A 15,070-nucleotide genomic window follows, 5' to 3' on the forward strand; every position below is an offset into this window, starting at 1 on the left:
TTCAATGTTCCTCTTAGGCCTCTAACGAGCCATCATTTGATCCAGGTGCGCTAAACCAGGGAGAGAACTAACACATGCAGGATGCCGGCCCTCCAGGACCGACTTTGGGGACCACTGATTTAGTACAACGAATAGCAGGGAGCAGGCATGCGAACAGTGTTGTTTAATAATATTTGGTGAAAGTAATAAAATATATCTGTTCAGTGCTTTGAACTGGGAGGAGTGATTAATATTTTATCCCCAAAACTGAATGTAAGAAAAATTTGAGACGCTACAATAAAAACATACGCTGTTCACCCTCCAGATGTGCCAGAGTTCGTTTAGAATTCTGCTTTTACAGCCATCAGAATTTTTTTGTCCTTTTAAAGGATTTAGAGTTTTATATCAGAGAAGATTGTAGCATCAAGACTCCAAATACCAGCATTCACCCAGACAAAATAACAGATTCTCTCTTCTATTATCCCTCAATACCAATACTTTAGCCCACATCACTTTTACTTTTTTTATTTGTAGAAAATGTTTTGAATCATGTACAATTTTCAATGTCACAGTTGCATATCGCTTTGTGTTGGTCTTTCACCTAAAATTCCAATTAAATATATTTATGCTTGTGGTTGGGTGTGAATACTTTTGCTAGTCACTGTATGTGTGTATATATATATATGTGTGTGTGTGTGTGTGTGTGTGTGTCTGCGTGCGTGTGAGTATGTAATGTTATTGTACATTTATATGTTTGTATTTATATTTCCAGTTTAGCTTCTATTATGTATTTTTCTGCACTGTACTGTCTTTTTATTCTGTTTTTCACTTCTGTAACTCTTATTTTGACCCTGTCCACGTTCGGTCTTTAGAGCCTGAATTCCCCACTTGGACTAATAATCTTATCTTTATAACCTCATGCTTGGATTACTACAACTCCCTTTTACTAGGAGTTGGCCTGCGTGCTCTGTCACGCCTACAGCTTGTGCAAAACGCTGCAGCCCAATTTCCAACTGGCAAAAGAAAATATGAGCATATTACTCCAGTGCAGGCTTCTTTGCTCTTGCTTCCAATTTAATTTAGGATTGATATTAAAATTCTCTTCCTGATTTTTAAATCTCTAAATGCTCTGGCACCTGTATATTTGTCAAGACTTGCTTCAGTCCTACGTTCTCCCTTGTTCACTCCAGTCATGAGTTTCTGCACTGGTAGCCACTCCCCCATTAAACTCCTCTTGGAACAATATTTCACTACTTACCATGTAGACGCTCTTTAATAGCCTATAAATAATAATCTGACCCTCTGCTCCCCTAAATGCCAACTTGAAACCATGTTGCCCTGGAATGATCTCCAACTTAATCTACATCTGACTAACTACTAGGGCGCCATTTGCAGCGGCGTCAGAGGAACGCTGCCAAACGCTCTCAGAAGCTGACAAATGACTGTCCTCATAAAGACCGTGAGTGCTCTGCAGCACGCTGACATTTGCTAATATATTGGACATGTGTTTGTGCACGGTTGTGAGTCTTTGTGAAAGTGACAGTTCATTAGTCACATCCTATCGTGCAGCCTGAGTCCTGTGCGAGCACACACACACACACACACACACGCACACGCACACACATACACGCACAAACAGATTTATGCAAAGGAACAAGTACACACTAAAACAGTCCCATTGTAATTGATCAGTGACGGCTATATGAAACTGCCTTCCATTAACTCGTCTCAGGGTAACTTACTCATCATTAGATTTCATTTATTTTTTATGGAACATTAAGTAATATTAATATATAAGCCTGTTAAATTACAGTTTTCTTCATTTATAGTGTTAAGAAAATAAATTTAGAATATGCTAGTTTTAAAACTTAACATGTCTTGATTGAAATAGCCTAATTATAGTTTTCAGATTAATAACTTATTCTGCCCTATTGACCTTTATGTTACCTGTAGTTACAGCAGATTGTTTGCCAAGATCTTTTTGAAAGTGCCTTTTGTGTGTCTGGGAAACAATCAGGAGAAGTTCCAGCTTTTCACACTCATCTGTGAAAAGTCCAGGCCAGTACAGGAGAGTCTCTGCTTACACTCTGTTTAGACAAAGGGGACAAATGGCTTTTGATCTTGGAAACAAATTGCAGGGAGTTTCTAACTTTAGAGAGGGTCAGAGACAGCTCCTGGTTGGATGAGCAAAGATAGCCTTATTTGAATAAATTAAAAGACAAGAATACGCCTTTACTATAAAAATTTGTACACGTGAGGAACAAACTAGATTTGCTCTTGCAATTCTCCAAAGACGTCTTTGCACGTCTTTGCTTTTTGTCTTTCCTTCTTCTTTTCCATTTGTCTCAGGTAAATGAATGTATGTCCCTGTTGTTCTGCAGTTTCTGTTGTAATTTCATATGTTGTATTCTATTGGATTAAACTCTGTAATTCTGTGACGTCAACACTCGTTTTCTGTGTGGCTACACGCAGTCTGCCGGGAGAACCTGGGATCCGTAAGAGGAAGATAGAGCCAGACATTTCCAAAACATACTATAATTTAAAATCTTCTACAACAATAGTCAGTGACTGTTACAGTAGCGTCGTGCATTTGAAGTGCTTGCCTGCATGAGCCCAGATGTTAACATTTCCTGCACTACTGAAAGCTTTTCTCAGATAAGTTTGATTCACTCACATCAGATCATCTGTTTGGATTTAAGCCCAAAATTATTCAAACATGCAGTGCCTATAAAAAGAACTCACCGCTTTGGATATTTTCCTAATAAATTTGAACAAAATTCAATATTAAACAAAGGGTTAGGTTACTGTAACATTTCTATCCATTAGTTTCAATCATGAAAATATTTTTTCCATGAAGAGCAAAAAATGAAAAGGGTTTATTTTTCTGTCAGCTGGGCAAAATAAGTGCAGCAAATAAACATCTCACTAAAGCTTTTAAACCTGACAGCTGATGAAGAAAGGAGCATTCCTTTAACATGGCCGTCTGCAGAGAGCAGCACTTACTGCTGGCCCCAGTGACTGACCCTGATTATAGGGCCCCATGTGTTCAGATGATTTCTGAAAGATTTACAACCACCTTTAAAGAGACAGGGCTCACCTTGCCTGTGGACAGATTTTGTAAGGCTTAAATCTGCTTAGAAAAGATTAGCACTCACAAAGTTTCCAGGAGAAATTTCAGTTAAGTTTTCACCTTCCAAAACAGATTGGAAGAGGAAAGAAAAATAGAAGTGGAACAGATGAAATTTAAGAAAACATCTCTGACTTGTGTGATGTGTTAAAATTCGAAGCGAAACCAAGCAAATTCCTGAGTAGACTGAAAACAAAGAACTGAATGAAGAAACTGACAAAAGCTTTGAAACATGTAACAGGATTAGGGAGTCGGGAGCTTGGAAGAGACGAGGTGAGGGAAGCGAGATGTAAAGACACTGAGAGCAGATGAAGGACAAGGATTAGATGGAGGTGGACAGAGATGACTGTGATGTCAGTCCAAGAAGAAATTAATCATTCTGAATGCCAATATGTTGAGCTTTGTCTCCCTTTTACACACACACATACATCCCCTGTTCTGAAAGATATAGCTCAATGTGAACAACATCATGATTAAGACTGACAGCATAAATAAGTTTTACATGATGATGATCCACAGAAATTCACATGAAATCCAAGTGCGCCCAAAAATGTTGTTTCTGTTAGCCAAGGCTCATATTCCTGACAGAATTTCCACAGCTCTAATTGGACTTCATTCTGATGTGTTTTAATGGAAATATCCCACAGAAGGGGCGTCTTTAAACTATAAATGTACAATCCTATTTATAGCAGCTGGTTTTGGAGGATGAAGTTAGCTCTCCATCATCACTTTGTCCTCGCCTCTGCAGGTGTCTATTTAAATTAACTGCAGCACTTTTAAGCTCCAGTCTGAATGTAAATTAGACATCAGTTTCACCCAGTAAGTATTCTAACACGTTATTAGAGAGAACAGTACATCATCTGAGAATGCAAATGGTGTACTGGCTTACAGGTAACCATGGGGCCCACCTGGAACAGGGACCCACAACATATACAATCAAAGAAGCCTTTTTTTTCTAAATCATTTAGAACTGCAAATGCTACATAAATTTTGATTAAATATGCATTTTACAAAAGCTAGGTTGGTATTTATCAAATGAGACAGGAACCAGTTGGCCGGCCATGACCCTTTCTAAGATTATTTTCAATGAAAGATGATTTAGATGCTCGGTTTCATAGTTGGACAACATCAACATGTTATAAGGTGGAACACACAGAACTAGTTTGGAGGGACAGTGTAATCATATTCCTGTTGATATCATATAGGAACTTTAAGGGAAACAACCTTTTTTATTTTTGAGGATATTAAATTTGCAAAGTAAGAAATCATTTTTTCTTTATCATTTCATTCAAACTCAGACACTTCCAGCCTGAGTTTTTCCAAAGCCTCTCAGCTCCGACATGTTCTCAAACTAAAAGTGTAATTATTAATTCAAGGACTGTTTCCATTCTAATAAACCAGACCAGAGCCACTAAATTAGAGTTTAGATCCAACGTTGTGTCCAAGCCCAATCCAACCTTTAATTACCTCTAATTAGAGGGCTGAAGTAAACCTGACGTATTATTTTAAGCTGCTAACAGTTCAAAATGGTAGTAGACGTTTGTTGTAATTGTAGGGTGAGTGAAGCGCACATCTTCTGGGATGTGTGTTTGTTAAAGTCTAATTAGCTTCTGCACCTTATTTCCCTCCTTTCCTCAACAGGAAAAGCTTCCTGCGCCTCTATTTAGACTAGAATAATTTTTTTTTACTTATAATCCAGAGTGATTTAAAGTCTGAAAAATACAGTAATTGTGCGCCACTAAGGTGGGGAAAGACAGACACTTATTAGAGCTCATCTTGGCAGATCAAGATAAAGATACCGCAAGTTTTTTATATATTTTTATTAATATTTTTACCAATTAAATGAATAAAATTGAAAAAAAGTAATCAACAAACATGACTTCCACTTTCTAAAATCTTCTAGGAATCACATTCAGATTTCATAGATCCTAAATGCAGTCCTTTCATCCTGAGGATGTTTTCTTCTCCCCGTAGCCAGAGGTATAAAAACGGAGGTGTCACAGCATCCATCAGGCTGGCCTTAACTACCGGTTGTCTCTGATCTCAAACATCTGTGTGTGTGTGTGTGCCGCCGGCTTTAAAGATAAATAGAGCTGTTTTCAATAAATGGGTTGAAAACAGGCAGAAGTACTTCTGAGAGTAAGTCAGCCAAAGACGACCAGATTCCGCTGACCTCTAAGCTTTCAACTGAAAGCTCTTGAGGCAATTTCACATTTCATAAAAAAAAAAAAAAGTGTTTGATGCAGTTCCAGGCTGTGAATAGCCTTTGTGCTGTGAGAACAGCGCAGTAGATCAGTATCTGATCACATCAACTCCCCTGGTTTTGTAAAGAAAAGCGTGTTATGTTAGATGGAAGCGTTTGCTATGAATGTGAATAAGCACTTTGAAACCACTGGCCATGTTAAGCATCTCGTGACTGATTACAGTGCACGGCAGTGTGTGGACAGTATGCTAATACACTCATGAAGGCGGGCAGAAATTTTTACTGCTTCAATGTTCCATTTTTTTTTTTTTTATCAGATGTTTGAGTTGCGTTATAAATATTTCATATGTTTGAACCACTTTCCTTGACAAATACTTTAGGTTTATGCTAATTGGTAATAATTTGTCAATGGGATTAAGATCTAATGTTTTCATGTCAGAGCCTCTTGGTTATTTGTCTTGTGTTTCGTGGTGCTCCATTTGTTTCTAATGACACGGTGAGTGATTAGTCTAGGTGCAATCGTACAAGCAGCAATATCTTTGCTGGTGAAACCCGTTTGATAATGATGAAGTAAAGATGACTGTCTGCGTTTTCTTGAAGGTAATCACAGTTGGCAGTAGAAGAACTCCACTCCCTTTAAAAGAAATGATTGAGTCAGAATAACAGAGTAAAATCATTTGCTCTGTACACTTTGACACCTTCCATAGGATTTCTTTTTGGTTTTAACTTTATCTTTCATTAAATGTATAATTGATTGCATTTTACTTTTCATAGCAACATAAGCTTTATGCAAATTGCTGGGAAAAATCCCCAGAGATAGAGAATAATTTCACACCTGGTAGTCCTGTGGACTCAATTTGATTGGGGAGCAAATTTACAACATTTGTTACATTTTCACTCGTAGCAGTTTGCTTTCACGTCACTCCTTGTAAAACGAATCAAATCCTTTGAAAAACCTGTTCCCCTCGTCGCCTGTGGTGGCGCTGCACCAAGAACCACCGAAGGAAATGACACAAAAATCTCAGAAGAAGACGTTGGGCACAACTTCCTTTTTCACGAAATGTAAACAGGAATGGGGTGATGTCAGATTTTAGCAGTTGGAGGATTTGTCTTTTGTCTCTGGCTAAAGACCACAACACGAGTCATTTCTCCTGCTAGCGCTAGGATCATGGTTTCGTTTCGGTTGTGTTTACCCAGAATGCCCTGTGCCATTTCACGTTCTCACCTTCCCAAACGTACCGAACCAGCAAACGATCCAAGTTCTAATAAAGCGGACTCAACAGGGCTGGTGTGAATGCACCCTGAATCTCTCTGTTGTTTTCCTCCACTTTTTCTTCCTTCCATATTGTACCATTTAAATACGGACATTAATAAAGTCATAGAGCTGCCACAGAGCTGTGATTTGGCAAAAATTCAGCGACTGAGGTTGAAGCAGAGTTTTATTCTGCACCAGAACCTGGGCTTGCTAGTTAACTGCAGAAACAGAACTTCCCTGAAGTGGAATGTTAATAATTAGGACGCGCGCGGCGCGGTCTTAGCATGTGAGCTTCCAACCTTCTGCTGCGGTGCTGTTGACGCTGTAAGAATGGCTTCCAGAGAGAATTTCCAGCCTTTGGAACCTCAGCAAATGGGGTTTCCAAATCAGCACATTGCTTCGAAAATAACTTCTTCAAAATGAACGAGTTTGTCGTCAGAGGACGGCAACCAGGGCTGCTGGGGTAGTCGAACATAATCATATTTTGAAGCTCATAACAGACTACAAGAGATTCAACTGAGTAAACATTTATTTGAAGTGTGGATTAGCCTTGGGAAGACGTTCAAACCTGCAGTGTTGTCGTTTCATCATGTGTGTGTTGCAGGAATCCTTGGAGGGAAGAGTAGTTGGATATTACGAAGCGCCAGCAGCACAGCGCTGTGAAACAGCAAGCCAAGCAAAGCTTTCTGCTCCCCGTCCTCTGTTGAGATAATTAGGCCCACCGTGTCAGCAGACGGATAGTCAGAGAGCATGTCTCTAATAGATACTGACGGAGGACTTAAATTAAAAACCCCGGCCCTTACTGTGTGCTCATTGGATTACATGCATTATGCAGCGGCCTATTACAGCCTGACCGCAGGTGGGACCACTCACTTCTCCTTTTAAATATTAGCATTTCATTTCCCTCAGAGTTGTTGAGCAGTGCTGGAGCTCTCTCTCTCTCAACCATTTCTCCACCTACGACTTCATCTGATTTCTTTATATCAATCAATGGTTAAGCTTAATGGTGGTAAAATTGTCTAATATTTTCAAATAGTTTGCATATTTCAGTATTCTAGGCTGATTTCAAACCATTTTTTATTTTTCTATTGGATTTGGGATTGTTTGTTGGTGATGCCTTTGTATGAAGCACACAAATAATGCAGTGACTATTGAAAACAAATGTTTCTTATGGACTTGTGGTTCTGTTAACAACTCAGTCAACTACTGAGGATATTAACAGGACTATGGAGAATTTGACAGCAGACTGAGGAGGTAATTCAGCCCTTTGATTCAGGTGTGTTGGACCAGAACACATCTGAAAGTTACAGGTCTGGAGTTGAAGACCATCTGTAATAGGAGTTTATGACTGAAGAGAAAAGAAACACAGCAGACAGTAGACTAAGCAGCCAGCAAACAGAACATCAACCAACACAAGAAAGACTCAAAATTGAAGAGATAAGATTCAAAGTTCACTACCAACTTCCAACTCTGTTTAAACCATGGATGTTTAAAAAAAAAAACAAGATCAAGCAAATAAATTACTCTTTTTATTTATTTATTTTTTTTATTTCTTATTTTGTAGGAAAGGTATCTTACTCAAAAAGAATTTTGCATGTTGTCTGTATTCAAACAAAAGCATCTAGTTTTCCCATTTTTGGGGTTCAGCTTCTTAAATTAATTCTCAGCATAAGAACAGCATTTGGATCACTTTCTTTCAAAACACCAGCTGTATTTATCCAGGCTTAATGAATTGGATAAAAGCTGATTTGGGAGCAGAAATGTCAGCTTTTCAGTAAAAGTCTCAGACTAGATGCAGTTCTGCTTGTTTTAAAGGCTTGGTTATAAAACGGTGAATACTTCGTATCATACTTAACTTTTTCCATCTGAAAAAAATTATGTCAGTAATAATTTTATCCTGATTACAAATACAAAGTCTCAGTTTGAATCGACTACGTGTGCTGGATGGGTCAGATTTGGATCATTCTTAAATTGCAGCTGGTGGGGCCGCACAAAGCCAGTCTAAGGGCCACAAAGGGACCCCAGGCTACAGTTTGGATACCGTTGGTCTAAACCTTTTAAAAATTCTCTTAAAGACTAAGCAATCACATCCTAATTATAATCTGAATATATACATGTAATTCATATCAGACATTAGTGATCAGAGCAATGTTTGGGTTGAGCTATAATGCTGCTCTGCTGAACCCAGGTTTGCATTTTGTAGAGTAAAAATAGAAAATTGCATGACTGGGTCCCAAAATATGTTGAGTCCCTGAAGTACTCAAAGGGCAATAAATAGTCAAGATTTGTTTTAAATCAAAACTCAGGCTCAACCATCAAACATGCGCAGCCCCAGTTTATAGCTGGCATAAAAATAAATCTGTTCCCCTGACTACAAGTGATAGCATCTCAGTCTTTAGCTCCATATCAATATTCGTACACACACTTTCTGTTTGTCAAAAGTCAGTTCAAAGTTCTGTTTAACCAGAAGAGGCTGTGATTTTCAACTCTGCCAGAAGCAAGAAAAATAATCACACTGCGTGCTGGCTCTAAGGAGGAAGAAATCTGCTTCCAGGCCAGTAGGATCTTGTGGACAAAAACAGTCAGAGCGATCTGAGAACCAGCTGGAAATGTTTACAATCCCAAATGTTGAGGGGCATGCAAACAAATTTACTCTGTTTATGTGATGGACATGAGCTGTGTCAGCAGACGGTGCAGCCCAAGACTCCGTTGTATTCATTCCGTCTTAGGCCAACTCTGAACACAAGTCTGAAGAGCCTGGTCATCACACCACCACCAGTGGTTCCTCATTCCATCCTGACCTTTCTGTGACCTCTATTATATTCAGTGGCGACTGATGAGCTGCTATAAGAAGTAAGAAGTTCAATAAAACTTCTCTGATGAATTTTGTGTCATAACCAGAACTGGATCAGAAGTCCACATCCTATTTGATATCTAGTCCCCAATGATGTCACTCCTTTTCCTTGACAATGTACTATCCTATTTCTAGATTTAGAATCCCTTGAATCCATTTCTGTTTAAAGGGGCAGTATTATGTAAAGTTTGAGAAATCCTTTAATCTCCATTGGAACTACTCAGCTCTGCAAAATGCCTGGGTAGACCTAGCTCTCTGTCTTCAAGATGAAGCTTCTGCTTAGATCTGCAGTTTCCACCTCCACACACTCAGCTCCTTCAGACTAGCTGTCAGCAATTAGCAAACACCTGGTGGAACTGTGGATCTGCTGAGCTCATTATAGGAACTACTTCTTAGTGAAACTTTGGTAAAAACATTGTTAAAGGCTTAATAGAGGAGCCATGTTGTGATGACTTCCTGAATGTTTAAAGCAGATAATATTGCTGATGTTGTGATATCAGCAATATATGTTGATATCACAACCATTCTCTTTTATATTGAATGATTTAATTTTACATTATTGCCACCATAGGAGCCATATTTTAAAACAATGTTTTACAAACAAGAGGTGATTAGTCCAGTTTTTTTCCTTTTGTTGAACTTTTAGAAATCACAGCAGCTGCAGTGTACCACAGTGAAGGCATAATAATGCTAAAAAAAACAGGGCAAGAACAGTTCAGAATCACTTGTATTCTTCTCTTTTTCTCACTCTCTCTGTCGACTTTGTCAGCAGAGCTTTGTGAACGGAAGTGTTTCACTATTTAAAAAATCTGTTGTGGAGTCTCCTTCGTTGTGTTGCTTAGAAAACATCTGGGATTTCCTTGTTCTGCTTCTTATGGAAGCCATCAGGACCATCCAAATCATCATAGCCTTATGTTATTTTATTCAAAATACTAGGGGGAGTTTTGGAGTTGACAGGGTTTCTATATTCTATTCTTTATTCATAGTTGTATAATAAACATGTCGCTACAAACACTTTGTTCTCTGACATCATACCATTTGATGTGCCAGGATCACAAGCCGCGAGTTCTTTCAGACGCTGCAGAATAAAAGCGACGCTGGAGCCAGCACTGAACTCTGTCATCATTCTGATGCAGCCAGTTCTTCCAAATGAGAGTTTTAAATATGAGGAACAGCATGCTGTGCCATCCTCAGTATGTTAACATCTGCATCAGATTCTGCTGATTTGGTTCTCAGATAAATGAGACAAACTTGGGGTGAATTTGAATAGAACTGAACTGAGTTCAAGTGGAATGGCAGGTAGAGCTGCAGCCTTAATGCACTGGGCTTTCCTGGATTATTCTTGTTTCTTCTGTATGTCTTTGTTTTTCTTGTGATGGACTGGTGTTTTGTCCAGGGTATGGAGCACCTTTCATGAAACTTCACATGAAACTCTGGAAGTAGTTGTAGAAAATGAACAGATGAACTGAACTGAATTATCTGAGCACATTTTAGAACTTAAACATGAACCAACTGCAGTCGTCCCTGGCAGTCTGAAACAAAATCCATTGAGAAGCTTCAGCTCGGTCAAAGTTCTGCAGCTAAGAGGAAACGTCACATCAGACCCATATCTTGCTTCCTTGACCTTTTAGAATAGATTTTAAGCTTCCTATTGCTGGTGGTGGTCAAACGTTTTGTCACATAGGCCCAAATCATCAATAATTATTTAAAGCAGATTTGGGAGAACTAAAATCTGCTTTTAAGGAAAGTCACCAGATGGGCTGTTTAATATAAAATTTAAGAGAAAGTAAAAAAAAAAATGCTATTGCAACTGTAAGAACATTTTAATCTTTTGATAATTATATTAACTTAATAAGAAATAAAAACTATCTGTCTGCATCAATTTGTGCTGGTGCACAAAAATAACCCGGAGGTCACTTGTGACCCCGGGGCCAAACTTCTCACATTCCTGGATTACAAACTTCCTCTGTAATTCTGGGGTGTAAAAAAGTGCTTGCCCTCCTGATTTCCTATTTTGTCCACGATTGTTACACTTCAGTGTTTCAGAACATCAAACCAATTTAAATCTTAGTCAAACATAGCACAAGTAAACACAAAATGTAGTTTAAAATGATAAAACTCCAAACCTACATGATAGCCTGTGTGGAAAAAGTATAACTGATTTAAAATATTTGAAGAAGAAAAGAAAATCTTTTATTATAGGGGGGGGAATGATGTGTTTATTTGCTCTATAAATTCTGTTTGCTTCATTATTCATCATCCCTCAGCGTCAGTTTGAGGAATGCTACATGCTAACATATTCCAATCTGCCGCAGACAAATAAAATCAGCCAAAATAAACTTCAGCTTTAACAACACATAAAGTCTCAACTCATTTTTTCATTTAACTGAAAATGTTGTCAAAATCCCCTCATTTATAAATGAAACACTTGAAAATTCACTGAAATCAGACAGAAAGTTACATTTAGGACGCTAAACCAGAATTTCAATCTTCCTTTGCTGTTGATGCTGTCTGGCCCTTTTGATGGGTGTAGAGCTCTGATAATCACAGACATTTTTAGAATCTAAATCCTTGGCCTCATTCATTATAACAGCAAGCTTTTCTTTCCGGATTATGCTGTGCATAGATTCCAGGCTGGTGAGTAATTGTTTAATTTCATATTTCCCCAGCAGTGGCATGTTACAATTAAACTGAAGCAGTGCGCTCGCTCCTCTTTTATTTTCGACAAACAGCAGTAGAGAATACGTAAGTGCTGCGGCGTCATGTTGTATGTGAGATGAACAAGGCTGGCAGCCAGACGGAGGATGCTAATGGTTCATGTGTCGCCACGGGTGTTGTGAGTGACGACACGCTGCTCTGCATGTGTTCAGAATGATTCATTTTTCATGCATTGTAAATTTAGATTTATTTGTCTGTTAGTCATTTATTGAAGACGTACTGACAAATATCCTCTCTTTACTCCAAAGTCATACAGAAATCCAGCAGTTACGATGTCATCTCATGTCCCCATAGCGGCCACATCTGCTTTTTCCAGTAATTTGCGAACAGTGATCATAAGGGAATCAAAGTGGAGTTTGTATGACTGCAGCTCCTTTATATTTCATGATTCTATCAGGAATTATGAATGGGCTGTTACCCAAAGTACTCAAAGGATTATGTTTGAGTGATTAACTGAGGCCTTAGAACTGTGTCATAACTAGATTAAATGAAAGAATTAAACATTTCTCCATTAACAGCTTTGTCCCAATCTTCCGTTGATGATTTTCCAGTTAGCACAGCAGAGCATTCAGTCTCAGCTGCAGTCAGATCAGAATGTGTACACCTCAAACAAGCGTCCCCTTTCACACTGTTAGCTTAGCTGAACAAAAACATTTCTCTGAGAGAGACGGGGTTTTTTATGGGGGCATATTAGAGTCAGTGTATATATAAAACAAAAATGAAAAGTAAATTTCTCAAAAAAACTCAGAAATTTTTGGATTAATCTCAGAAATTTGAGGGAAAAAAACTTGGAAATTTCTTTCAAAAGTCATGGCAACCTTCAATCTCCTTCAGACTAGCCAGCAGCAAATAGCAAACACCTGGTGGACCTGCACATCTGCTGAGCTCATTATAGGAGCTACTTCTCAGTGCAATGCTGGTAAAAACGTTGTTAAAGGGTTAATAGAGGAGCCATGTTGTGATGACTTCCTGAAGACGTAGTGTCAGAGAGCAGGAGACAGAGGCCCAATTTCAAGGCATTAAATTACAAAGTCAAATTTCTTTAAGTCATATTTGCTATGTACACTGTGGAAACACAACTTCTGTGTAGAGCAGAGCTTAGCCGAGTGGAGCAGAACAGACAAAGTCCTAATACAGAAATACAAACTTGTGTGTGTGAATGATTAACCTGTGTGTGTGTGTGTGTGTGTGTGTGTGTGTGTGTGTGTGTGTGTGTGTGTGTGTGTGTGTGTGTGTGTGTGTTTCCCAGTAATGTACCACTGACTTTTCCAGGGTGCACTGTAAAGATGGATGGTAATGGGAACAAAACCCATACTGCACAGATAACATAATGTTTACACCTTTTGTATCATGATGAGTATTTAAGGTCACCTTTCATAAAGAAAAGGAATTTGAAACATGGAGAATTTTCAAGGTGACTATGATGTAATATAATCCAATCCCAGAGTTTTTTTTTTTTTTTTTTTTTCCTAGATGTATGGCACCATGTACAACACAGGAAAGCATGTGTCATTGCGGCCAGACAAAACACATCTGGTGAACATCTCTGGGGGCCCCCTGGGTTACAGCTACCGACTGGAGGAGGTCCGCCTACACTTTGGGAGTGAAGACGCTCTTGGTTCTGAGCATCTCCTAAACGGACAAGGATTTCCTGGAGAGGTGAGATGTAAAACCTGAGCTCTGCTTTTGTATCATAATGACCATTTCTATCAACAAATTACAGTAAAAGCATAAATCTGAACCTTGTGTCGTTGGTCTCCCACTGCTACAACTTACAGTACTTGTCACCAAAACTTTAGGCATAATTTACATCAAAGTATCCCTCACAGTACCCTGCTATATAGACAACATGACTAATCTGACGGTCTTATCCAAACACAATGAAATGAAGATTTGTTAGTCTGAGGCTCTGACACTGAACACACCTGGGTGTTGCAGGTAATCCATGCTGTTTTGCTGTTTGTATGAATGTTTTGAGAATTGCACTTATTGTTCGCAAATGTCAGAAATGATTTGAAAAATGCACCAAAGTGACTGAGAAAAACTGTAGTATTGCACAGCTGTTAATGGTATTAAGGCAAAATAGAAGCAACTGAATAACAAGAACTCACATTACAGCGGTAGGCTATAAGAAGAACAGAGTGGTGAGCCTATTTTTACTTAGCCTACCACTACAAATGCTGAGGCATGTAGTGTACAGAAGTCCAGACATTCTGCAGTCAGTCGCTGCAGACTCCAAACTTCATACAACCTTCAGATTAATTCAAGAGCTGTGAGCAGAGACGGTTTTCTTGACTGAGCACCAAGTGCAATGTAATGCTGGGGTGTGAAGTACACCACCACTGGACTCTACAGCTGCAGAGACATGTTCAGTGGAATGATGACTGATGTTTTTCAACCCAGTGGATAAATCAGAGCTGCTCTCAGCTGCAGAGTTGAGTGGAAAGAATTCTTACGATGTTTCTTGCTCACGTTGGCGCATTTCTCGAATCATTTACAACATTTGCGAAACAGTAAGTGCATTTCTCAAAACTATTTGTACAAACAGCATAACAGCATGGATTACCTGAAAATCCCAGTTTCTTTCTCAGAATACTGAGGCCATTCCACAAAATGAAATATCTGTATCAGCCAACATGTTCATGCCTCAGAATGTCAAGGCCCTGCTTCATTGTGTTTGGATGAGACAGTCATAAGAGGGATGTTCTGTTGTAAACTAAAATTTTGATGACAAGTATTGTAAGTTGTAGTTGTGGGAGATAAATGGCAAGAGGCTGGACAAGATTCACATTTATGTTTTTACTGTAAATTGATGACAGAAGAGGTGATTGTGATACAGAAAGAAAAAGACAGACAGCACTGCAGAGGACAAAGGAAAAAAGTAGAAATGGAAACACAGGACAAACCCCTGAGGAAGACTGTACATGCAGTGCT

The 15,070-nt window shown here is 38.8% G+C and overlaps 1 protein-coding gene across 1 annotated transcript in view; it reads left to right on the top strand.

Annotated features, from left to right (window-relative positions):
* The window catches only part of LOC106940813 (carbonic anhydrase-related protein 10-like), a gene marked incomplete at its 5' end in the record, with an annotated part of 39,776 nt that extends 25,943 nt beyond the window's left edge, over positions 1-13,833 (top strand). The window contains one exon of the mRNA XM_015023641.1: positions 13,610-13,833. Coding sequence (XP_014879127.1) covers positions 13,610-13,813 — 204 coding nt within the window. The remainder of the gene's footprint in view (positions 1-13,609) is intronic.
* Between the last annotated feature and the right edge of the window lie 1,237 nt (positions 13,834-15,070).

The sequence above is a fragment of the Poecilia latipinna genome, unplaced genomic scaffold, assembly GCF_001443285.1.
Source record: "Poecilia latipinna isolate Pla-1442-1.1 unplaced genomic scaffold, P_latipinna-1.0 Scaffold3371, whole genome shotgun sequence".
In the NCBI taxonomy this organism is placed as follows: Eukaryota; Metazoa; Chordata; class Actinopteri; order Cyprinodontiformes; family Poeciliidae; genus Poecilia; species Poecilia latipinna.